General features: G+C 35.6%; 1 protein-coding gene across 1 annotated transcript in view; it reads left to right on the top strand.

Annotated features, from left to right (window-relative positions):
- Positions 1-309: 309 nt before the first annotated feature.
- The window catches only part of Membrin (golgi SNAP receptor complex member 2), a 41,124-nt gene continuing 13,439 nt past the window's right edge, over positions 310-27,994 (top strand). The window contains exons 1-2 of the mRNA XM_081769811.1: positions 310-651; positions 6,430-6,535. Of these exons, the coding sequence (XP_081625937.1) occupies positions 515-651; positions 6,430-6,535 (243 nt within the window). The 5' untranslated portion in view covers positions 310-514. The remainder of the gene's footprint in view (positions 652-6,429; positions 6,536-27,994) is intronic.

The following is a 27,994-nucleotide window of genomic DNA, read 5'->3' as shown; positions in this document are numbered from 1 at the left end:
TTGCTAATGTTTTATGCGTTTATCTTTGTTTATTTATTTTTTAACAGTAAGAAATTCAAGAGTTGTAAGGGGAAACAATCGTCCTTTTTCTCCACATATGAATGCCAATTAACTTTGAACAAAGAATTGACATGTTTTCTACTGATAGAGTAAAAAAGTGTTTATTTGGCGTCAGTGTGAATAGATATTTATATAATTAACAGAATTTCCGAATTAAAGTAAAATTTATATTTGTAGTGCCCTCGGTTTTGAAAACTTCATATTCTACTAAAACTACTCGCAGTGTGCTATTCAGTTGTTCACTAGATGTCATCAAGTTGCGCTTTATCGTATCGTCGTCTGTTACGTGGATTCATTCATCGTCGAATGATGTATTCTGTTTTGTATGATTGGATTAGTTAAAAATTAGGACTGAAATTGCAATTTTCCACGCATTTTGAATTTGTACAAGAATGTTACTTTGAAATATTGAATTGTTATTGTCATTGTGAAGTGTAGCCGATCTGAAGTTAAAATGGAATCACTTTATCACCAAACTAATAAAATATTGCTTGAAACTCAGCAATCCTTCGAGAAACTGGAGAAAGCAGTGGGTCCAAATGTTGAAGCGATCGAGAGAGAAATTCAGGCAAGAATAGATCAAATAACAAGGTAATTACGTGTTACTATGTTTTTCATTCCAATTAGCAGTTGTATCATTTATAAAGTGATTACATACATATAATAATTTATTGACAGATGGAATAATTTATTACCGACGTCAATGATTTTTAACTTTTTGTATATTTATATGAATGAGCACCCAAGTTAAAGATAGCGATATGAAAGAGAAAATTTTAAAATTTCCTACTACTCTTTCGTAAATTTTGTATTTAAACCGTACAGATTAAGAATGCGGGGCTAACACGAATTTCTTGGAAATAATATCCTGCCTTGCGCTTATATGACCCATACCCGACTTGGAACCCGATATGCATTTCTATAGTATCGCCGGACCACTTTGAAAACAAAAAAAAAAAAAAAAGGCACCAAAATGTATTGCATTCGGTTGTATTTTGTTGGATTACATTAAGTTACGTTACATTAGGCGGGGAAGGTTCTAGATTACTGGTCCCCCATGTAGGTTACTAGCTGGGTTGCTTTCTTTCTGTACTGAAGTATATACATTTAATTGACACAGTATTGCCGAGCGAGCGTTAGCGAGTGAAGGCAGGTTAGAGCCCCGCAGGGCACGTTGTTTTCTGTCTTTATTACTGCTCAATGGGAAAGGGGACCAGCAATCTAGAACAGCGTTTCCCAACCTTTCTCAACTTGCGGCACACTGCACGTGTAACTTGAATTCTCGCGGCACACACATAGATATTATTATTATTATTTGTAAATATAAAATACATTGGTATTTTTTTTCTGTAATTACTGATGTCCTTTTCACAGAGAAGAAAGCTCTATCACTGTCTTTACACCCGTGGTAAATCATTATGCTTATTTTTCATTCTAATTTAAAAATAGAAAACAATTGCAATAAAATAAAAAAGACTCAGGTTTTTAAAAATACACTTTCCTTTTCGAAAACTGTATCCAACCTTTCACTAAGAACGAAGATAAGTAAATAAGGAACGAACAAATAAATCTGTTTTACTTTTAAAACAGAAATGTAGGTAATGTGTATGCATGTTTGCTTTGCAAAAGGATTGAATGATATTTTAAAATTTCAAGTTACGAAATAGTCTGCAACGATAAAAAAGCAATAATGGTCATAGCAATGATAACAAATACTTTTCTCAACATTAAAAACGCATAGAAAAGTAACACAGCATGAAACTTAAAATTGTAGATTTATAGTAGAGGTTCATAGTAATGTGAAATACAAATATACATTTTTCCAATGCCTTGCAATTTGATTGCTATAGAATTAATAATTTTGTTTCGATCTCCTCGCGGCACACCAGCGGCCCGTTAGCGGCACATCAGTGTGCCGCGGCACACCGGTTAGTAAACGCTGATCTAGAACCTTGCCCATTAGGCGAGCTGTATTACTTTAATACGGATCCATAGTATAAGTATTAGTAGTAGTAGAAGCTGGAGTAAGAGTAGTAATAGTAGTATTAGGAACGGGTTAGAAGCCCGGCAGGGGTTGGTTGGGTTCTATTCTTGACCTGAAATGGGCAAATTAAAGACTTGCCAAATTTTTTTTTTTTTTTCTGTACGGTTTACAATTTATGGATCCGTATAGTAAAACAAGTGTACCTCTCCCCGAAATAGTCCATCCGCCTCTACATACAGTGCCGCTAACATCAAAAACAATCAACAAATGAAACCACTTTCTTAACTTTTACTATTCCCCTTATCTGCCTTGTACTCATTCTTCCTCACAAACTTAAATAAATTTTCCAATTGACCCGGTAAATTTCCTCAAATTGGTCCGGCGATACGGCACTCAACCCTCAGATATAGTTTAGAGGCACCACCAGGAATAATTGTTCACAAAAACTAGTTTTTTCACTAAGTTTAATTATTGGGTTAACTGCCGCAGATGTCGGCCCCGAAATGTGTAATTTGCGGAATGAACAGTCAGACTAAATGTGATAATAAGAATAACAAATGTGAGAAAGGTCATCACTGTAGGGTGATGAAAATATAAGTAGGGAGAAAATATAAGTTCACAGTCAACTGTAGGGAGAAAAGGCTTAAGTTTAGAGTTGCCCCTCCAGTCTGAAGGTGCCCTTGGACTTTGCAACATACAAAAAACAGTGCTTAAAATATTAAAAATTGTTACATTTCACTTAACTTCACTACTCCGCGTGCTTCACAAAAATTTAAAAGGTTTTCTTCATTATTTTTGCGCATCCGTTACACCTGTTCGCCATATTTTACAACTGCCATGCTGCTGAAACCTTCCGCGAATGCTTCCGCATCCGGCAAATAGTACTAACTTCCACATATCTTTTCTCGTATTAAACATAACTCTGCTGCCGACTTACATTCCTAAACATCAAATAAAAACTTCAAATTATCATTTTTTACCTCATTTCTCCTGTAAATTTTCCTGATTTTTATAAAAAGCGGAGGTGTAACTCTAAACTTAACCCGGAGAAAATATATGTTAAATTGTGGACTATGTGTGTTCGCGGATTGATGCGATATGAGGTGAGGTGGCAGTGGAGCATAATCTGACAGTGTTTCCAGCCCACTGTGTTGTTAACTAACTTTGGATGTGTATGTTGCTGTATTATCATGTAAGCCAAGGTGAAACAAAGCGAGCCCCGTGAGGCTTCTAAACCACTTCGCTCGCTCAACCGTTTCGTAACGTAAGTAATTCACTTAAAAAAAAAAAAAAAAAGGGCTATTGGTTAGCTTTGGGAGGCCAGATTTTTAACCAACTTTTTTGCGATATTCTATTTACATTCGGTTAGGTTAGCTTAATAATTTGTCGGAAGCAGACGCAAAGCAACAATGAGTATGCATGTAAAGGAACACGGACTATCCTGTTGTGTGATCACTACAAGCTGCTTTGTATTATTACTGTTGCAACCACACTATTTAATGCTGTAGAATTATAAATATTCTTCGTCTGCAGTGAAAAATTTGGGTTAAGTTCCGCTAATGGCAGGAAAGAAAGAAAAAAATTACGGAAAAAGGCACAACATATAAGCATGAGACTAACAAAATAGAGTTATCCCGCTGTAAACGTACGTAAAAAATAACAAAATTGGGATAATTTTGGAACCGGTCCCGGCTACTGGTATCCGAATGTAATCTACCTTGAAAAATACTATGGCCTATACGTAATCCGTATGCCAAGTTTAAATACAATATATAGAATAGTGAGAAGGGAAAAATATTCTCAATCTTGTTTTGACAATTTTGGAGAGTAACAACGCTCTTATCCTTCGAATATACCAATTATTACTCTCAAATTATAGCCTACAGTTACCATTCGCTAATATTACAACAAACCTACATAAGTTAAGTAGAAGCTATTTAGCAACATTAAAGCAACATTCACTTTCTTTGTTTGGCTCAGCTAAATCATGGCAAATTTGCTGGATGTAGGAAGGGGAAGCGGGAAATACTACAATCTTCATATCTTTATATGTGCGTATGAACTGTAGACCTAAAGTACAGACATATAATACTGATAAGCTTTGTTTACTTTCACTTTTGAGAAGTTAAGGCAGAAATGTTTCTACCTTACTCCAAAATACTTGACTTCGTTTCAAGCTTAAGCTTGCATGGAGGTCGTCACCCTTTGTCGTCGAACGCAAAGAGCGAAAAATCATTTTGTTTCAACGTTATGCCTGTGGATTTGAGGGGGGAGGGAGGAAATAAAACAAGCATGCAGGTTTTAGTATATGATAATTGATTATATATATATGTGTGTGTGTGACACAACGTTTGTGCTAAAAAGGTTTTTAAAAAAGCCGCTTTCTTTTATGTTTGGCTCCAGAGTTAAGGTACTTTTCTGCTATTTACCTGTAATGTTTTGAGGGAAGTTAAAAAAAATCTTCAGTCTGGACGGCTGACCCTTGAACCGTTAGTGTAATAAGGGATTTTATTCCTATTCTATATTATATACACCCACCTCTTTGTTATGCTACAAAATTGTCTACTTCATCCTTTCTGGAAATCGAAATATAAGAGAGTGCCAAGTGTAAAAGTGTGTTCCACGAAACACGGATAAGTCTTCACATTTTCCTTTTGTGCAACAAGGGAATTTCATGTGTACGTGTACAATGTGTACAATAGAACACGTAACTTAGGTACAAAATTTATTAAGACCCATTTTGCTTAGGTTAGCAGTTTTGTTGGTTTAGAGAGACTTTCCTCCGTAAGAACTTCCTTGTTTGAGCGCAAAAGCCGAACGAATTCTGAAGCCTTTTTTTTTTTTTTTTTTTTTATATATATATAGTTTGGAATTTTTGCTTTTTTTCCTCAGTCGTGAATTCCTTTCTTACTTTTAAAAAATTAAACTCTAAAAATAAAAATAATTCCTGGAACTATTTAAAAAATTGACAATATCTTTTTAAAATACTTTTTCCATAGCTCGCGAAAATAATGCGAATTTTATTTACTAAGAAAGTATTTGAATAACAATAATACGAGTTAAAGAAGAATTGTTCCCACCTAATTGTATGAGCTGTCCGCGACTCGAAGCAGTCAAGTTTGTTTTGGGTGTAATAATTTATGGTATCATTTAGATTCCTGCGCTTTTGTTAAGCACTCATGAGCTCATTAGTTGAGTAGAAGCGAAGCGAGAGGGAGGGAAATAGATGATGACATTAGTCAAATGTGAATCGCGAAGAAGAAAAAAAATCTCGCTATATCGGATAAAGAAATGTCTATTTTAAAATTGTTTTCGGAAAAAAGTTGAATCTTTTACTTTATTTACACGTCTTGTATTATATTACGCATATGGAAATATTTATTTTAAAAAAATACGCTATTACATATGCATCTCCAAACAAAGAGAGCCCAAGCAAGTTGCTTGGTTTACTGTCTTCTGATAGGTTGCATGTTTGATTTCATATACCGGTAAGAAGGAAATATTTAATTAAAGCTTGAATCAAACTCTTCTAGCAGGTTTGCGAGACAACGTATTCTAAAGATTTTCACAATTGTTTTATATGGAAACATTTAAAAGCCATCATGACAACCAGTTGACATAGGAACATGCGGTTTGAACTTATGTATTTACAATTCAGTTTTCTACTTGCTGAAGAACAGCAATTAATATAGCAATACAATATATCTAGGTAGCACACCTGGCATTGACAGCGTTTGTAGTGGTGCGAAAAGTCGTATGTAGTATCACCTGCGACACATTTACAACACCGCGTAACTGCGATTGGGGGGGATAACCACAATCCGTTGAAGGCCATGTAACTTATTATTTGAAAAGCGCTATAATGAGTACCGGTACCGAGGGGATACAAGCTACTTCGGGTTATCAAAGTATCTTTAAGTGATCAAACACTCGGTGCAGGACATGAGTGTTCTTCACCTCGCTTCCTCTAATATTTAAAAGAATGTGTTTGAGGCATATTACATTAAAAATAATAATATTAATAATCAAAACAATACGGATAAAGAGAATTTCGATAAAGATTGGGACGGTATCTAGAGTATGGTGCAAGTCGGATGGCGAATCGACTGCTAGCATTGCACACCTTACCGGAGAGAACGTCACTCAGCGTTGGGACAAGTATTCGTCCTCTACAGCATCCATTAATAAGTAGTTTGTAGTATATTTTCATCTGAAAATACAGATACAACATATGACTATTGAATTCATGATCATTACAATCCTTGTTCAATAACAGTTTATGTAGAATAGTCTTATTGCACAATAGAATACTCGTTTTTAGCCTTTGATGAAACTTCTCTTCTAATAGGTTTTTTTTTTTTTTTTTTTTTCTTTAATTCTTGCAGCAACTGTGAAAGAATGGAAATCCTAGTAAATAAAGAGCCACCAACTCGTCGTCAGAATGCGAAGTTTCGAGTGGATCAATTAAAATATGATAATCAACATCTCCAAGTAAGTGTAAATTCTCATCAGTGTGTATTGTATTTGTACTCGCCCAGCTATGATACTTATTATAACGCTGTTGCCGAATACAGGACCATTTTTCACCCGTCAAAATTTTGACAGCCTTTAAGGAAAATGTGTTCTAATTTTTACATTTCCAGTTATTCAAAGCTTTTTAGTAGTTTTTCAATATATATATATATATATATATATATATATATATATATATATATATAAAACTAAAATAACTATAGGAATAAGTAAGTTATGATACTCCATGAAACAATAGGCATAGTAGGAATACATTTATTAGGCTGCCTAAGCATACAAGTATTTATTTTCCTTTAATTTTATTTATTACTTTACAGAACTTTAGAAGGTAAAATCAGGATTATCTCTGTAAATACTGAAAAACAAGAAAATCTTGTTTACTTTTGATTGTTCATAGCACGACATACATTTTACAGTTTATATTGATAAAAAGGCCTTGTGTCCATCTTAAACACAAACTAAACATAACGTTCTTACAAGGCTGTCTATATTCTTTATTATAAATTAACTAGAAATGTTACAGTTTCGGAAGTATATCACTTCCTTCTTCACTTTTTTTTTTTTTTTTTTTTTTTTTACTCCAACTGAAATCATAAAAAACATTACATCATTTGTTATCCCTATCTATCATGGTAGAGATAACAAATGATGTAATGTTATTTATGATTTCAGTTGGAGTAAAAAAAAAAGTCTGAAGAAGGAAGTGATATACTTCTGTAACATTTCTAGTTAATTTACAATAAAGAATATAGACAGCCTTGTAAGAAAGTTATGTTTAGTTTGCATTTTACAGTTGTTCCCTGTAGGGATACTTGGTAGAAAAGATGTTAACAAACTTTCGGGTCAACCATCCTGAGTGTGAATTTTTCTCATTCACACGAGGCAAATGCTGGGATGGTACCTAACATAGATCCCAGGCCGATTTCTTCCTCCTCCCTTCCCCGGATAATGCGAAAAAATTGAAATCTTTCAGTTTTACGTCCCACGTTTATGCCAGCTAGGTTAAAGGAGACAGTGAAGATGAGAAATGAATGGAATGGTGGAATGTATAAAGTGGGAGGAAATGGGAGAACCCCGAGAAAACCCACGCACACGGCGTTTGTTCACCACAAAGTTCACTTGGCGCGAGCTGAGATCAAACCAGGAACCCCAAGCACCAGAGGTGGACGCTGTACCATTGAGCCACCGCGGCCTCTTCCGGATAAAGCGCCCGCTGATGGATATCATCCCTCATCATGACGGGTTTCAGGCCCAAAATGCCGATAATGCCCAGATATATGTATAAATAAATAAATTAAACTTTTCTGTAATGGACTGTACGTACACTTTTTTTTTTCACTCTGTATGGCTTGTTTGATGTTCATTGTCATTCTTACAGCAGAGGTAACATCTTCCTCTTTTCCGTATCCTCTCGCCTCCTTGGTTGCAAGATTTAATGTTCTTTCTGTCGATTCTATTAGTGTGAGATAAACAAATCATGCCGTCACATATGCAGCGTACATGAGTCGTGCAGACCCAGACAAGGAATTGTCACATTGTGGTTGCCAAACAAAGTGTGTTAGAATAATAAATATGCTCCCGCATAGTGCGTAACTTTAAATAAACATATGTAGATGAATGACGAAAAGTAAAATGAAAACTAAAATAAAGGCGTTGGTGGATCAAAATTGACCCCGTCGAGCAAGTGTTAATTAAATTTAGGATATTAAATGGGATAGGGTGTAAATAAGTTTAGTTTTCAGAGAAATTAAGTTATGCTTCAATTGAGTCTCACATAAATTACAGAACATCACCGAAATTTTCCCATTTCAAAATCGTAGAAATTAGGTGTGGTATGCGAGGAACCCACCATTACTATAGACAATTAATAAACGTGATTCCGTAATCGTGTCTTACTAATTGTATTCTAAATCCGATGTTACTGTTTGTTACTTTCTTGTAATCTTCGTTGTAGAGCCCAGGATGAGGATTTTAGTAAAGAAAACATCTTTATTTATACGTAATAGGATCCTTTGTCACAGAATCACAGAATAGATGAAAATTCATCTTACTCGCATTTTGTTATATCTAACATTTGAATTAATCTTTAAACGCTGAAGGACGCAACTGCTACGTAAAGGCTTTGACCCTAATAGCTCAGCCCAAAATTAAGCTTGGAAAATAATTTTGGTATCAATGTTTTCCTGAGGGATGAAGCTTTACGCCGATAAACGTTTTATGTATGCAAGAGGTACGACGGCGGAGAAAGGCGAGGATAAAATTCGTGTTTTGTTTGTTTGTTTTCTTGCATCAGGTTTTTCGGGGGTCCCTTTCCACCTTGGGGGTACAATCATAAAAGTTGATATGTGAAGCAATGAAGTAGTGCACAACACGCTAATACTCTGCAAAGGTACTTGTTGCTTATATGGGGAGAGTAGCGAAGGGGCAAAGTTGGCCAATTTTTTGAGTCTCAGTTTTTTTTTTTTTTTTTTTTTTTTTTTTTTTTTGACATTTTTTATTTTCAGGACGGTCCCTCCTGGTTTCTTTTTCTACGAATAGGACGGGAATTGCATAAATGTCTCGTTGAAATGTGTGTTCCATAAGCTTTCCACCGATGCATAATCACGATTCTGTGATAATTAGGGAGGTCACCAGAGCCAACGACGTGAAGATCTGCAACAGCGCTTCGAAAATGATATACAGGGCGTTTTTATAGAAACTTTGTTTTGAATTTTTATCTCGCTTTGTACTGCAGCAATGCCTACCATTCTTCTTATATTGTTGTCACAATTATATTGCCTACACATTAGCTTCATTTTGTTAGTGTAGAGTGATTGTAATGGTTGTCAGCCCCCTCCTCCCCTTTTTCCGTATTTTTAAGGGTTTCTTCTTCTGCGAATAGTGCGGGAATTGCACAAGTGTTACCTGGTAATCAGTGTTTTATAATCTTTCCAATGAAGTATCAATCATTACCCTGTGCTAATTAGGAGGTTGACCAGGGCCCCCAACGTGACAGTCTACGATTTCGTTCAAATCCCTACCCGCTGTATAAATATTAATTTAAAAGTTATAGAATTGTTAGTCCTCCGAGCACGTGTACATTTTACGAGTCAACGACAACAATCTAGTAAATCTGCCTATGATTAATTTTCTATTACATTTATTCGTACCTAACTGCAATGCCCGTATTTTTTGAACCCTCTCCTATCCTTTAGAATACGTATTCCAATGAAAGTGTAATGATAAAAACCCATAAGATAATCTATCCACTTACATTTTGAATCTCCTTACTCCTTAGAATACACCCTGTAATCAAAGTGATATGACATAAAGCCAGCTTAAGGTATGTGCTAACTGTTGCAAAATTTATGTCAAACGTAATCTGTTTTCCTGTGATGCAACCCGTGGCGCAAATCCCGGAGGGATGAGGGGGACATGTCCCTTCCAATCTTGGAACTATGGGGACTATCCCCCCAATAATCCGATGTGAAATGTGTTTTTTGGAGAGAAATGTGATAATTTGTTTCCGATTTCCACAAAGGAAAATGAGATGAAATTGATGTTCCCCAGAATAAGCCTAAAATGTGTCGGCCTCCCAATGTTAAAGATAACTCTGCTCCCCTGATCCTCCACAGCATTAAAAAAAAAAAAAAAAAATGGGAACGGTCTTACCCGTCCCCTCCGCACCTAAATGTTGATGACAGATTTGCGCCGCTGGATGCAACAGCAAACAAGGACAGTGTCTCTTTCAGTGTAGTGAAAAGAATGTAGAACATACTTCCCCCTCTTCCTTAAAACGGGAAATTTCAAAAATGCTGGGACACGTCCGCTTATTTTTAATGGGGAGTTTATATAGAAAGTTTCATGTTTCTAACTTGAGGGATTTCTAAGATACTTACCTTTTTCACATAAATTATGCCCTCACCCCTCCCTGCTCTCTCCGTAGGAGACATATTTTAATCAAATTGACATGGTAGAAACAATTCGAGGTAGGTTGCTAACTTCGAGGCGCGTTCGGAAAGTAACTTCCGACTGGCCACTGTGCGTGCGGTAGTGGGGGCAGCGCTACCATTTTTGCACAGACGTGCGCGGTAGATTAGTCTGCATCCAGCCGTGGTAGAGTAGAGGTGGTCTGATCAGTAGTTCTACTTTTATAGCGTCTCAAAATATGTGCTGCAATAGAAAACCCTGCCAACTGAGAGTTGCGAGCTGTTGTACGTTTTTTTACGGAAAAACTTTATGCCGGATATGGACCAATTGCAATGTGTGAAGAAGTTGTTTGTGAATGGGTTCGTTCATTTAAAAGGGGACAAACAAACATTCATGACGAAGACAGGAGTCATAGGCCATCAGTAGTCACTGATGAACTCCTTCAGAAAATTGATGGAGAAGTGCGTGAAAATCAACGTTTAACAATCTCTTCATGCATATGAAGAAGTGTGTTGGATCTCAGTGCTTTGGTGAAAATGAGGAGCTGAAAGATGCGGTCACTGGCTGGCTCAAAGCACAGGAGGGAGTTTTTTATGTTGATGGCATTTCTAAGCTAGTGCATAGATACGATAAGTGCTTGAATGTTTATGGAAACTATGTTGAAAAATAGAGCAAAGTAGTTGTTTTCAGATATATATAATACATTCTTCTTATTTACTCTGGGTAGGGCCGCGGTGGCTAAGTGGTAGACCGTTCACCTCTGGTGCTTGGGGTCCCGGGTTCGATCGCAGCCCCCGCCAAGTGAACTTTGTGGTGGACAAACACCGTGTGCGTGGGTTTCCTCGGGTTTTCCCGTTTCCTCCCACTTTCTTCATTCCACTATTTCATTCATTTCTCATAATCACCGCCTCCTTTAGCCTAGCCGCCATAATTGTGGGACGTAAAACTCAAAGATTTCATTTCATTTCATTTTTATTTACTTTGGTGTTTCTTTTTTAACCAATTAGATGTTACTTTCTGAACGGCCTTCGTATATTCCAGAATCCATTTCAAACTCTTCAATCAGTTTCCCGTGATTCGATCATCCACAAGATCAATTTCATTTTTGTGTATTAGATAGTGTACTTAGTTGTTAGTTAGTTACAAGGGTAATATTTTTTTTTGTAACAAAATACTAGGTAAATTCTTTTCATTGTTGCGCCTCTTTAATTACGTGGCACCAACAATGTTCGTATTTAATGATTTGTCAGACGTTGCTATGATACTCAGAAGTTTTTTCGATGGAAATGAACTGTTCAACGTGCTCTCTGTTTGGAAGTCGTTTAATATTAACACCTGATAAGGGAGGATATTAGGAACAATTTTGAATTATAGAGTGAATTTTTCTTCGAGAAGACAGATGCACCAAACGTGATCAAAATAATGTAATATAGTAAGTTATACAAGTCAGTAATGTAGAAGTCAAACGGGGTGTTTAGTGTAATGAAAGCTTTATGGTCAGATGTTAGAAAGAGAATGTCAACAGAACTTGTGTTCAAATGGAAGTGTTCTGTCAATTTTTTGCACAATACAGTTTTGGAAAATAAGACTCTTCTTGAGAAATAGGAAGCTACAAAAAATGTAAATAATAAAGGTATGTACGGTACTTATAATACTAACGTTTTGTGGTACTTTTATTAGGATCACGCAAGTGGCACTTAAATATTGTACTATTACTGCACTCGTTACTTTTCACGATAACTCTTGAATGGATGCGAATTTTTGAATGCCTTTTGGCAGTAAATATATAGAGGAGTTATCTCAACCAAATTTATTTGTGGACTCAATCTGTTAACATTTTAACGGATAACAGTGACGTACGTTCGTTCGTTGATCCACACGTTAACTCGAACGAAAGCGAATTTGTGCCAAATTACACATCTCGCCGTTAGATGGTAGCAGACATCTTCCAGCGGTTGACCTCTACCGGACAAAATTATAACTTGTGCGTGATTGTTTTATCTATCAGAGTTAAGTTTGGTACAGATTTTATTTTGTTTATTTAAGGGGGGATGTCCTTGTTTGGAGTCAAAATTTTCGATATTTGAAAAGTATCATTTTCAGAATATACGATCTTTGAAGTTTCATTGCTGAAAGTTTCATATTCATATGACATCAGGTTCCCTTTGAGAAATACAAATTATTATTCACTTTCGTTGTATTTTCAGGGTAAAATATATCTATTTTTGCATTTTCGTTCATTCCAGGTAGTTTGATCATCCCACTCTCCTGTATTGATATAGTAAATATATTTTTGCTTTCTCGTTCCGGAAGGAATACACACATCATTTTGCTTACTGTTCTGAGTTCAAAGTTCTTTGCTTTCCTTATTAGTTTGTGTTAGTAAACTTAGCTTGAGAGAGAAATGTATGAAAACGCGTCAGAATTACGTGGAGGGAGATAGCCAAATAAGCAAGAGCGATTTTATGGGTTATCAGTAACTATTATTTAAGGGGTAGATGCAAAAATGTTTTGAATAGGCGTACATTCCATGACAATAGATATACAAGTTTCTCAGCTGGTAATGACCCAAAGAAATGCGTATGAAATTTCAGTGGAATGTTAGTGCTGGTAACATAAGCATTCATTGCGTACTGCAGTGATGGATGCTATCAAACCTATCTATGAGCTCTTGCGGATCCCGCCCTTTTGGGAAAATGTTTGCATCGGAAAACACTGAACCCCAATGAAAGTTTCAATGCACTGATGGGCCAACGATATCCAAAAACCACATTTGCGGGTTCTAAAATCGTACAAATTGCAGTGTATTATGATGTTCAGTGTTTTGATGGTGGCCGTGAAGCAAGAACTGGTGTTCTGGAAAATATGGCAATTTCAAGCAGTGAATACACCTCCGAACTACTGCGAGACATGAACAAAAAGCGTATAATAAAATCTCAGTTGGGAATCCTGAAGTTTAGCAAGGAATTAAAGATGAAGAAAAGAAGGTGTAGGAAAGATGAAGAAGACCAGCCGAAGACAAAGAATATGGTTATGGTGCTTTCTGAATGTTGTGATCCGCCTTATTGATGAAAATCCATTGTAAATTTTAAACTTTTAATTTCTGTAAATTACATTTTTGGACATACATGTACCATTTTCTCACAAACTATTAACGCTAAAGTGACCAAATTTCGCACAAATCTTACTTATATGTATCTCTATTTACTGAACTAGAATTATAACTAGAGGTCTGCGCGGATATAAAATATGGCATCCGCATCCGCAGCATCTCTATCCGCATCCGCAACATTTCTATCCGCACCCGCATCCGCAGATAATGAGGTAGCAAATATATACAACTTACATATTCTATAATAGTCATGATTTCGAAAATATTTTTAAACACATTTTAAATAGCTATCCCTTGTAGTTTTCTTAATCAAACGAAACAATATATTATATCAGTTTTCTCGTGATCAAATATCAACTACGCTAAATAAAATGTAATATAAACTGTGCAGATACAAATTAGAAATTAATGAACGATCTATGTACTTACCCAAGATCTTCAAATGCAAATATCGGACCAAAATAATGCCACGTAGGTGATATCCCCTCTATCGAGTAATTTTGAACCACGTCACTAAGTTTTTAAACATCATTACTTACAAAAAAGGAACATTTGTTCAAAACACAAAGGTGAAATAGAAATAATCGTTATTAAGAATTAAAAATTAATCGCAGCACCGCAAACAAATTCACATACAATCACACATCACACTTCATATTTATGGTAGAGGTTTTAACGCAAAAGAAGAAAAAAATCAAACGAAACATAATGTTCTAGTTATTATTTGCCACAGAGACAGCACACTTTTTTTTATACATGTTGCAAATTTTGGAGTTAAGGTAAGTTGCTGTTGAGAAAAATTATATCATCGACTGAACTTGGATTCAGACTAGTGCGTCGATCCTGCAAAGTATGACCTGCAGTTGAAAAACTTCTTTCGGATGGAGCACTTCTAGCGGGCACAGAGTGGACAAACAATGCTACTTTGCTCAGAAAGGGATACTCTTCTTTTTGTTGAAACCACCAGGCAATGAGGTCAAAATCCTCCTCGAAGTAAAACTTCCCATGTACTCCCATGCGCAAAAAAAATTGCGCGTATACTGTAACTCACGATTTTCCGTATTTATTCCTTTTTCCTTACGTTTATGGGTAAAATTGAGTTATTAGTATGTGGAGATAATAGAGAGCAATCCATCTAAGGAGATATTTCCAAAAAATATAATAAAATAATAAAAATATAAACAAAAAACAAAATTATGCTCGGTTTTGTGTATACTGGCAACGATGATTTCTAGGGATTTTTTCAGTAGTACAGCACGATTGCGGAGGGAATTCAGTAGGGAAGTCGAGAAGATGGATCAAGGAACTGGATACTGAACTAAGATGTTGCATTTATTGGTTAAAACCTAGTGTGTAGATTGCCTGCCAAATATAAATTAGCTTCTGTAACTAAGATGTCGTACGAAAATATAGAATTAAACAGAAAAACTCTTATGTTAAGGTTCGAAGCGATACGCACCATGGTTATGAAGATTATTTCTTAAGAAAAAAGAATAAACACAACGTAGCCTCTGTGGTTAGGTGGATAGAGTGGCGGACTCGTAGTTATTTTATTACTTTGACACCACATCGAATCCCATCCTATCCTTTTTTTTTTTTTTTTTTTTTTTTTTTTTTTTTTTTTTTTTTTTTTTTTTTTTTTTTACAAAGCATTATAATTTTCATGTTAATAAGAACCGAAGCAATATACTAAGGACAACTTATTGATATCCAGGATTACAGTATTATTGGTAATAGCTATTGTTTTCAGTTCATGTTGTTGTATAGCTTCTCTCACCCTGTTTTCTTGGGAAAATAACAATTTTGTCTCCAACAAAATGTAAAGGATATATACGGACAGAAAAAGACATCTTAATATCAAACGTGATTTATCGTGATGAAATGGACTAGTTTGCCATTATTTAAAAAAAAAAAAAAAAAAAAAAAACTAAAGTAAATTACTGAAGTTGACTTCCTTTTAGCTTTTAGCTAAAGAAAATATTTTTTTCTTTATAAGACTATACTTTATGAGGCAAGGTGTGTGATCATACCCACAAATTTAGCTAGGGAGTGAAAGATAATCGTTTATACAAACATTTTACAGATTTAGGTGCGTGAAACACCAATACACAATGGTCTCGCTTATCCGACCATCCTTTGTTACACATACCGTATGATCCGATATATCATTGCAGAAAGCACCAATCGGCAAGAAGAACTGCAAGTTGTGGTCTTAATCTATTTTTCATGCTCTGGAGTATATCGCCTAGCGCGCCCGTCTACACGTTGACTCATACATCTATCATTCAGTGCAGACACGTATCCAGGTTTTCTGTTCGAAGGGGGCCCAACACGAATCCTCGTAAGCACGTAATTCTAATGTTTTAAAAATATCAATATCAATAATAATAATAATAATGCAACAGTTCTGTATTTCTCTTAAACTTTTTCCTACTTTTCATTTATAAACCGGTTTACTTTGGAAACTGCATTATAGCACAAACAAAATGAAACATATTTTCGAGAGAAATGTAACTAAAGAAAACTGTCTGCTACGTATATCACATAACAAAAATAGCAAGAAGACATTGAGTGTATCGTTCTAATATATTAAAGTTAAAAACAGAACGGAAACAAAATGTTAATCCTATTTAATTCCTGTTTTTTAATTCCAAATGGTATAATGGCATTAATGTATGTTCTTAGAATTATAACAAGACAACAGCACATTGCCCAAAGTTTGGACACTGACTATTAGTAAACTGATATAAAAGAATCTCAAAAGGGTAAAAGCATGTTTATTAAAAAGTGCTTGAGTTTCGGAGGGGGACAGCCCTCAGGCCCTGACGCTGGATACGTCCCTGATTCAGTGCAGTGCAGTTATTTGTTATAAAACATTATTATTAGATGTGTAATATGTAAAATTATATCATAAGTTTTACTTTTAACAGGTCTTTTCTTAACACATCCATATTATCCAGCGTTCTGCCTGCCTGTTTATGTCGGATAAGCGAAATTCTACTGTATTTCCGAAGCTAGCATATACATGACCTAGAATTGTATTGTCCTAGAACAGACAATAGTGTGAAATGCTTATATTAAAAGGGTGGAATAAAAAAAAAAATACTGTTTTGGTAGCGTGAGAACAAATTGAAAACAATTCAATATATTTCCTAGGTATTAGATTATCATCTTATTGTGTCGATATGTATTCTTTTTTTAAACATAGTTTTAAAAGTCATACCATTCTCAATATTCCTAAGGAAATCGAAAGAAAAACTCCTATGTGCCTCTTGTGGCAAAGCGGCTTAAGTGCGTGGTCTGAAACGTTAAGGTATAGATAGAGTACCCGTACTTTAAAAATGCAAATCCGGGACGCTACTAAATTACGAGAATCTTTGAATTGCTTAAAATTGAAAGAAGTGTTGAATACTAATTTACTTTTCTCCATTAGATAGAGTTGTTCAAGCATTACGTTATCACATTTTTATTCCTTTCACTAGACCTTCTTCCAAGGGCGCCGATTTCTCTGTAATTTTTTTTTCTGGGAGGGCATTCAAATGCAGACGATATATATTAGGATTTTAAGGCAAATTGCATTCAAATTATGCCGAATATTGTATATTCATAAATACAAAGGGGGCGTACATGAGCTTTGGGGGGCCCGGTCCCCTAGGATCGGCGCCCTTGCCTTCTTCCTAGTTAAGCAAACGTAAGCAGATGATTTATTCCCTTCCCCTGGTAAGCAAAATTGTTTTTGTTTCTCAAGATTTGTTGTGTTTCGTGAAATAACAGCAGGAATTTCCAGATTACTTAACCATCTAAATGAATGTTTTCACTTAGAGCCATCCCGTCGATTCGCTTTGCCTAGGACAAATAAATTAAGGATCAATAATGAAAGAGACATGTGGATCGAAGATCTTTCTTTGTTCGAACTTTGATTTTTTCAAATCCATGATGGGAAATTATATTATGTGTACAATTTTCGAAATTAATAGTATACAATCGTAAAAATATCTTACAAAACGATGGTTTATTGCAAAATACTTTGACTCAAAGAATAAATTACAAGTAATAAACTTGTTACTTTTCCTGAAGAGTCTAAGTCTTGAATGAGACAGAGGCTCTTCAGCGTAGTGCTTGGAAAGATTGCCTCACTTGTTCTACCTTCCCGTGACTCAGCCTTGATTCGACTTGATCCTAAACGGATTATTCAGAAGTCGAAGTCGGAAGATGTTTCCCATTTTTCCCAAACACTCTTGGTCGATTACAATCTGCCTCACTTGTGAGGGGACAACCCCATGCCGTAAGCGTCGGTGGACTACCGATAGGCAACTAGCGACATGTCCCCAAAAATTGGTGGTCCCGCAGCCAAAACTTGGTCCCACTTCCGCTTTGAAAACTATACCACCACTGGCAGAGAAGCGACGGAACGCCAACGAACCACAAAATTGTTCCCCTAAAATACGTTAAATCGCCTTTGCATTAAGGTGAGTCTACAAACATTTTTAAAAAAGGTAAAAATAAAGTGCCCTGAGCTGGGCGTGAACCACCAACCTTAGGGTTATTAGGTGCGTGTTCTTCCGAATTCGCCACGGAGGCGATTGTGAAGACACAGCTTGTAGAGTGATAAATCGTTGAAGTATTTTTAATATTTCTAATCAGAGTGCTCCATTAACCTTGTATATTTGACGATAACTGTTTGAAATCAGATCAAATGCACTCGTCATGTAATTTTATAACAAAATGGCAAACGTCTATTTACTTTTTTCATAGTTCTCCCATATTCACTTGCTAGTGATCGGCGACAGTTGCCAACTAAATTCATACAATTATACGCACCCATCTCAAGATTTTTCACTTTATGATGTAAAGGCAGGAGTTACTCTTGACCCCCGGAGCTCAAGTATTGTCCTTATAATAACAATTCGTCAGGGAAAAGTAATACATAATAATAACCGCATGCACATGACTGGGATAGTTCGTGTTGGTCCCTTTGCGATTCTCCGTGACAAATCAAAGGAGCGGGGATCAAAATGAAGTCCTCGCTGTTACGTGGTGGTAACTTCAATATCCCCGATTCTAGATATCTGCTTCGACTCGACGAATCCCTGCCACTAGTGGCACACTAGCGGCAATCCTTCGACGCGTCGCTATATTGACGATCGCCATTTACCAGCAAGTGGGCCACTAGGTGTTGGCGACGTTTACGGCATGGAGGAGCTAATAAACAAACAAACCAATAAATAAATCTAAAACCTTATAAAAATGTTTTCCCAAAATTTACATCTAGCAAAATCATTTGTTGGTATTCCAGAACTGCAAATTCACCTGTATTCATAATTTACTTCTATCGTAGTTTTGATATGAGAATGATGTGTCTGAAACTGTAACACAAGTCATTAAGACTTTTTTTTTTTTTTTTTTTTTTTTTTTGCTTTAGTCAGATTTAGCAGTTTTACTTAGCAGTTAGTCAATTTGGATCTGTGATTTTAGAGTTTTAGAGATTTCCTTAAATTTTTCATTTCTACAACAGTTGGCAACTAACACCATTAACGTATCTCTTTCGATATTTCCATAGGCAATGGCTTGGTCACTCCCAGTATATTTCATACAATGAACTACGGTGTCTTACTCCATTAATCCGAACTACATTTAATATCCAACAACTCTGTACATTTTCTCTTAAATCTGCAAACTTTCTACTAGGTTAAAACTGAGTATTTTCTATTTTCTTCCTTTCTTGCTAAAACGAAAGTGTTCTTTAGACAACCTGAAATGATGACTCTATATTATATTATGTTGCATAGGGCTTATCATTTGACAGTTGGACACTTTCTTCGTATATTGAAAGCAACAGGGATTAAGTCCTTCTACACTTACATGAGAAGAAAACAAACTCTTTTTAATTCGTGGAATTGTGCCAATGCACTAGGTCCAGAGAGTTTTTAATTTAAGATTATTATTATTATTATTATTTTATTGACTTAGGTTTTCCTGAATATTAAGCAATATTTCACAAAAAGCTGGTATTTTTAAACAAATGTGTTCGATATCAAGTTTTCATAAAGTAGTCACTCTCTCCTATAAATAATTTCAGAGGGGCCGCGGTGGCTCAGTGATAAAGCGTTCACCTTTGGTGCATGGGATCCTTGGTTCGACCCCAGCTCGCACCAAGTGAATTTTGTGGTGGACAAACACCATGTGCATGGGTTTTCTCGGGGTTCTCCTGTTTTCTCCCACTTTCTTCATTCCACCATTTCATTCATTTCTCATCATCACCGTGTCCTTTAGCCTAGTCGGTATAACCATGGGTCGTAAAACTTAAAGATTTGATCTCAAATAATTCCAACCCAAACAGTTGCAGGAAGTATGTCATTTCGAATAAAACAAACTACTCTATAAAATTCTGAGTACTGTATTATTATTTTTTAAATATACAATTCTAGCGGACCTTATTTCTAAATCGAAGGGTAAGAAGACTAAATTCACTCTTATTATTATAGATTAATTTCAATTGAAGCAGTTAAAATAGTTGGGGAAAAATTAGAAAGCCATACCCTATATTCCAGTGTGCCACAACCGGATAACAGGCACACTGGCGTGTCCAGCAAATTACAAGAATATTTGTCGAGTTTATTTTATTTATTACTAGCAGCGTTCACCCCGCTTCGCTGCGGTCACCCCGGAACGCAATAAACTTTGTTACTTAGATAATTTTTACTTTTTCGCTTTCAAATTGCAGTAAATGTTAACATTATAGCGCCTGTCATTTATGTTAACCCGCCGAGTGACACGGTCATGCGGGTTGCATATAAATACGTTTATTTTTACCTATGATGAACTAACAAAGGATTTGTACGTTATGGACACTTGAATGGTCAATTATCTGAAGACACTGGTAATTAAAAATTAAAGTGATATGATAAAAACCATCTAGGGTCCAAATCCTAATAACCCCCCAAAAATAAAAGAAATTGGTTCAGCCGTATTAGCGTGATGAGGGAACAAAGGATTTGTACGTTCTCTTTTATAATATAGATTATCAACGATTCTCCCATGGATCAGCTGTCTGTATACAGTTAAACAAACAAGTATCACGTTGAGGGAATGAGTGTAATTATTTACTTTAATAGTAATAGAAAGGTATATTTTCTTGTATTTTCTACCGTGAATAACTGCATCCGGTCTAGAAAGCTGGGGCTAACAACGAAGGAACCCGATGTGCCAAACACACACCACTCTATAGTCATGAGTGCCACAAGTCCTTTTCTACGTCTTGGCACCCTAAAGGTTGTTGCCTTCAAAGAGAGAGAGAGAGAGAAATAACTTAAGTCTATTGCACTTCCATGCTTAAATAAATACAATATGTAAATAACTGTTTCGTTTTCTGTTTTTATTATTATTATTATTATTATAAATTTCTTAGGAAGTTGACTGCCATATGTATGCACACTGCTCTCCCGTGCAGCGCCTCGTGTATGATTTTCCATACATAAACTATATATTCCAAGTTTGTTGTGTTCGTTCTATAGGTGTGTTTGTAATTAGATGCATATGGCGTAGAAGTCAAAATTTAATGTCCACGCTACGTATATGCAAAACCATAGACAAAGAAATTTATGAACAAAGACATTTATGGCGCTAAAACAAAGACCACTGATTAACCTGGTATTGGATGTTTCACTTTCTTACCTTTGGAGTTGACAGTCATGGGTTGGACTTTTACACGCAAATATCTAATATTAACAACGTTTCTTCTAGAATTTCGTAATATTGTATTATTTCTTTGTATTATTCATTAGCTTGGTTAGCCTTGTTTAAACACTTTTCTCTTTGCACCTATTCCTTAACGTTGGATAAAAATACACTAGCTCTCACCGGGAATCAAATCCAGAACCAATGCACTTGAACCATTTGGCCACGGCAAGGCACATTTAAAAAGAAGTTTCGATTTTCTTAGGAAAATTGTGATTGGGTGTAACATTTAAAAATATATTTAAGAATGGGTACGGATGAAACGCACTGAATTTTCTCGCTCGAATTTCTTAAAATGACTCGTGTTAGGCTGCAGCTATTACTGAAACATTTATTTGGGAAATGCGAATAAAATAATGTGTTTTAGAAAACTTTGTTCGAAGCAACTTACGTCCAAAAGTAAAGTACCCATTCGTCATATTTCTGTTAGAAATAACTTATGCCATACATTAGAATTATTAAGCAGGTAATTGTATGTGAACTATGAGCAAAAGCGTTTGAGTACTTTCTGAGAAAATCGTTAAAAAAGTCATCCCCAAGAATAAAATATCCCTTGTATATCTTTTCAGGACAAACGAGTTATGCTATTTATGAAATACGAACAAAATTGCCAGAGTAATTATCGACAAAATCGTAGGGTAAAACTTGCTCCGAAAAGTAATATACCACTTCTAGCTTTTTAGGATGATGGAATTATACCATATCGTTAGGTTATTTATGTAACATTTATTTATGAAATATGAACAAAATTGGGTCAGGCGTTAATGGGAAAATCGTCGAAGAGTAGGCTAAACTACCTCTTCTGAATGTTTACAGGACGAACGAGTTGTGTCATATTGTCAGGTTATTAATGATACATTTATTTATAAAATGTGATTGAGAAAATTGTTCAAAAAAAATGCATCCCATACAGTAAATTACACCTTACGTATTTTTTCAGAGCAATGATTCATACTATATTTGTAAAAATACAAACAAAATCTTTACAGCCGTTTTTGAGACAATTTAATGATTTTAAATTTTCATCCTTCAGTAAACTACCCTTATTTTTAGGTGTCGGAGGATATAGAATTCGAAACGATAGTGTTATGAACACAAATCTCCGGGTGTAGATGAAATTCCGGCTGAGTTAATTTTAGCTGGGGGCGAAAAATTGTGGAACAAGATACACAAACTCATTTTCCTTATATGGAACAAGGAAGAATTGCCACAAGAGTGGAAAGAATCAATCATTGTTCCAATTTACTAGAAAGGCGACAAAACTGTAATAATTATCGAGGCATTTCTCTTCTATCAACATCCTATAAAATCCTTTCAAATATTCTGTTAACAAGATTGACCCCATACGCAGATGAAATTATTGGAGATTATCAGTGCGGATTTAGACGAAATCGAACAACTATCGACCAAATATTTACCATTCGCCAAATACTCGAAAAAAAGTGGGAATACAATACCCCGGTACATCGACTATTTATTGATTTTAGAAAGGCGTACGACTCGGTTAGGAGAGAAACATTATACAACGTCCTTACAGAACTTGGAATACCGAGAAAGCTAATTAGATTAATTAAGATATGTTTAAATGAATCCCAAAGTAAAGTCCGGGTAGGAAAATTTTTGTCCACGAGCTTTCACGTCGAAAATGGCCTGAAACAAGGAGATGCGTTGTCGCCATTATTATTTAACTTCGTTCTGGAATACGCTATAAGGAAAATCAAAGATAGCAACCAGGGCCTACAGTTGAACGGTATTGACCAGGTTATGGCATATGCTGATGATGTAAATTTAATAGGGGATGATAGGAGAACAATAGAAAGAAATGCAGATATCTTATTAAACTCTTGCAGGGACATGGGTTTAGAAGTAAATGCAGAGAAAACTAAATACATGGAAGTGCGTCGGGACCGGAATACAGCAAATTATGGATGCGTTAAAATATTAAATAATACTTTTGGTAAAGTGGATAGTTTCAAATATCTAGGATCAGTATTAAGAGAGGGAAATCATATTCACGAAGAAATTAAATGTCGACTAAAAGCAGGGAATTCGTGTTACTATTCGGTTCAAAATCTCTTGTTGTCGCGAATTCTGTCGAGGAATTTGAAGCTTAAAATATACAAAACGATTATTATGCCTGTTGTTCTGTATGGCTGCGAAACATGGTCACTTACTCTGAGGGAAGAACATAGACTGAAAGTATTTGAGAACAAGATCCTGAGACGAATATTCGGACCCAAGAGGAACGGGAATGGGGAATGGCGGAAACTTCATAACGAGGAACTACACAATTTATATGATCTACCCAACATTGTTAGGGTCGTCAAGTCTAGGAGGTTTAGGTGGGCGGGTCATGTAGCTAGAATGGAAGAAAGTAGAAATGCTTTCAAAGTCTTGACTGGAAGACCAATCGGAAAACGACCATTAGGAAGACCTAGGCGCAGATGGGAGGACAATATTAAGATGGATCTCGCAGAGATTGGAATACAAAGTAGAAACTGGATGCAGTTAGCTAAGAATAGAAGTCAGTGGAGAGCTTTTGTGAACGCGGCATTGAACCTCCGGGTTCCATAGGCCATATAGTTAGTTAGTTTTTTTAAAGTGTTATAAAAACTTCATGTCTAGAATTCGGTCCAGATACGTCGAACAGTATGGCCTCTATTTGAATACATGAAAAAGCGTGACGAACCGACAGACGAACAGATGGACAGACATCAAAATAACTTTTTCGATATGTGGGGGCGTGAAACTTGAATTCATTGAAATCTCGAATTCGATTTTTATCACTATTACTACAGTTTCTTCTTTCGTCGCTCGAACGTGAAAACGAATAGGAATACAACGACATGTAAGGTGATAATTTGTAATTCCCAAAATTTAATGAGTTAAGTTTAATGTGTTGCCGTGCTAGAAAAAAAGCTTATGACTGTTTGTTATATCATTTTAATATCAGTTTTTCACGCTACTATATAATGTAGAAATATGGTATGATTATCGTTCATATTCATGCTATCTTTTGGAAATATTCGTGTTCCGCATACATAGATCTGTATAATTTAGCTTTGTTCAACGAAAACATTCCTTACACCGACTTATGATTGCATTTTGAAATCGTGTTTTTGTCGTCGTTAGAATTTAGTAAATATAAGCATAACACTCAAATTAGTTTTTGACTTTTACAGAAAACCAAATTTCTGTATAAAAAAAAAAAAAACCAAAAGAAAAAAGTTGCGGCTGACTTAATCCCCACCCTCCTTGTGCAGTGCATAATAAAACGCAAGTGTTATATAAATTATCCCCTACTCTCATTCGTTGCCGCTAGCGCAAATTATAAATAAAATTTTTAAAAAAAATCATTCCTATAAATCAAAAAGGCCATCTAATCAAAGTAAGTAATTTTAAAAAAATAAAAATTAAAAATAAAGTAATTGTTTTTAAGCACTCAGGTTGTTAAATATACAATTTGCTTGTAGTTTACTTATTGTATATTATTTGTTTAATCATAATACATAATACTCGTAATTTTAATCTCACGTTAAATTCTTAGCCGTAATCGCTCGTAACTTTACAGTGTATTATAAAGATTTATAAAATATTTGTTTTAATTTGTTTTTTTTTTTTTTTTTTTTTATTCATTATCTTTACGGCAAGCACTTTTCTCTTCCCCAATATCTTTTCAGCGGCCAGTGAAAACGGGAGCTGCTTATATAGTTTATAATGACCTTTTGTGGGTGCTAAGAGCCACAAAGCCAAAGTTTAAAGCAAATGGTTAAAAAAATGTCGTCTGTTAGCAATCCAAAATAAATCGTCCTATTCCCAATAAACCCACAAAGGTCGGTCATAATTTCTTGCACTTGTGGATATGAAAAAAAAGAGAGAGAGGGAGAAAGTCAATACTCTAAAAAGAAAAAAAACACAAGCACACACACACACACACACACGATAATTTGACATCAGCTTTTTCCTTTCTTCCTTTTTTTCACGACAACAAGCATCATTCGATGTAACGTCATGTCGATATAACAAGTGGTAAACTTGGGAAGACTGTCAAGGTCGCGTATGTTATTTTTCCTGTTCTTGACACACAAATCCGAAGTGAGTTTTCTGCTGTTCAAGAACGGGCAGGTAACATACAAGACCATAAACTGAAAACAATAACTGTTGGCAATAGTACACGTATTCTAATACTGAATAAATATGTCGATTAAAGGATACTATCAATAAGTTATTTCCTTATTATACTGTTTCGGTTCTTATTAACATCAAAGTTATACACTTCTAATAATGTTTTGTTAAAAAAAATGGGATGGGATTCGATGTGGTGTCAAAATAATAAAATATCCACGAGTCCGCCACTCTATCCACCTAACCACAGAGGCTACGTTGTGTTTGTTCTTTTTTCTTAAGAAATAATCTTCATAACCATGGTGCGTATCGCTTCGAACCTTAACATAAGAGTTTTTCTGTTTAATTCTATATTTTCGTACGACATCTTAGTTACAGAAGCTAATTTATATTTGGCAGGCAATCTACACACTAGGTTTTAACCAATAAATGCAACATCTTAGTTCAGTATCCAGTTCCTTGATCCATCTTCTCGACTTCCCTACTGAATTCCCTCCGCAATCGTGCTGTACTACTGAAAAAATCCCTAGAAATCATCGTTGCCAGTATACACAAAACCGAGCATAATTTTGTTTTTTGTTTATATTTTTATTATTTTATTATATTTTTTGGAAATATCTCCTTAGATGGATTGCTCTCTATTATCTCCACATACTAATAACTCAATTTTACCCATAAACGTAAGGAAAAAGGAATAAATACGGAAAATCGTGAGTTACAGTATACGCGCAATTTCTTTTGCGCATGGGAGTACATAGCTGGTAACTTCATCTTTCCGGCTTGATGGACTTCCTGTGGCTTCATCATCAGAAGAATCTTCAAATTCATGAAAGGTGCCAACACTGACCTTTTGTTTCTTTATTGGTGGAGATAGTCGTTCTTCTCGGATAGAGCTTTTCATCCTCTTCGCTACCATCTCTCTAGCATTGTTTTTAACTTCTTCTCGCTCATCCTCTGAGAGAAACTTCATACTTTTGTATTTAGGATGAAGAAAAACTGCCAATTTATGGATCATTGTTATGTCCCAGTTTTCACTGATAAGTGCAAGCGCCTTTTTCTTCAAGTTCTGAAGAAACAAACAGTCTTGTGTTGTTTGTGTTCTCAACATACTTTGAAGTTTCTCTTTCCATAATACAGCAAGAAATAACGTAGGCCTTTTTGAAGCTTCAAGCTCATCGGAAGCTGCTTTAAAGGGTGATAAGAAAAGTATCAATTTTCTTAACAAATCCCTGTTTAAATCATCCAATAAGTCTTCTTTGTTTGCTTCCTTCAGAATGGATAAGATGTTCTCCCACTGTGTTTCGATGCTTTCAAACATAATTAATTTACTATTCCAGCGAGTGTCAATATCGCCCTTCAGGGTTTTATCGAGACGATTTTGCAGTCCGGATCTTTTAAAGAATGTCGTAAGACCACGGCAAGAACCAATCAAATACGAAATATCATCCACTTCTGTGTTTGAATTTGTTGTAGTGTTCTCTACAATTGTGTTTAAAATGTGAGCAGAACACGATATCCTTGTGTATTGCCGCAAAGCAGAAACGATATTTGGACCTCTGTCAGTCACAAACACTACTTGGTCAATAAATTTGATGATATTAAAACTTCTAAATACGCGAATAATCTCAATTCTTATATTATCACCAGTCTTTTTCATCTCACAGTCCAATCCCCTAGTACACAAGACGCGTTCTTGCAGTGCTCCTTTGTGAATGTAATGAAAAGTGACCCCTAAATAGTTTATTTTTCTATACCGATCACTCCACAAGTCAACAGTCACTGCACCACCAATATCATCAAGCACCTCCTTCACCTCACTAGATACCGTATCTCGAAGAGACGCAGCTTCTTCTGTCAACGCCCTAGAAATCGTGGTTGGATGTGGAAGTAGATCTTTCGCGTTTATTGGTCCATATTTCGCACCCGTTTCAAGCAAGAATTGCGAAAATTCTACAAAACCGTTCCCAGAAACAACAGAGAAAGGAACAATATCTTTTGAAACAAAGGTCACAAGTCTTTTTGTTGCACTTTGCTTTAAGTTCGGTGGAACTGGAACACACTTGTTCTGTGGTTTCACATTCAAAAAACTAATCATCGACGCCTGCTTTAGATCACATTTGTGTTTTGCTATATTTGATGTACCTGACTGATGTCCCTTGTAAGTGTAAACTTTCTTGCATTGGAAACATGCCACAACATCTTTGACTTTAGTATCACCATCGCACACATGACCAAAACTTTTCCATATTATTGATTTCAGTTTATTTTCTTGCACAATAGTATATACTCCCTGCTTTAATTTGGAAGTAATTGTAGTGGCTGAGGTAGCCTCCATCCAAAACTGACACTAGCACCAGCAATTACACTAAATTAAAAAGAGTCCCGAAACTAACAACGCAATACAATCTGCATGTTTTCACGACCACGCTTTTACTGAAACTAGAAGTAAAAATAACTTCGAATACAAATAGGAGGTCTATGCCTTTAATTTCGGGACGAGGCAATAGAGGAAGTTTAGAATTTACTTTTTTTTT

Source organism: Thermobia domestica, chromosome 8, assembly GCF_964235325.1.
Source record: "Thermobia domestica chromosome 8, izTheDome1.hap1.1, whole genome shotgun sequence".
Classification (NCBI taxonomy): Eukaryota; Metazoa; Arthropoda; class Insecta; order Zygentoma; family Lepismatidae; genus Thermobia; species Thermobia domestica.
The sequence above is the reverse complement of the archived record's forward strand: the minus strand, read 5'-3'. Positions and strand labels throughout refer to the sequence as shown.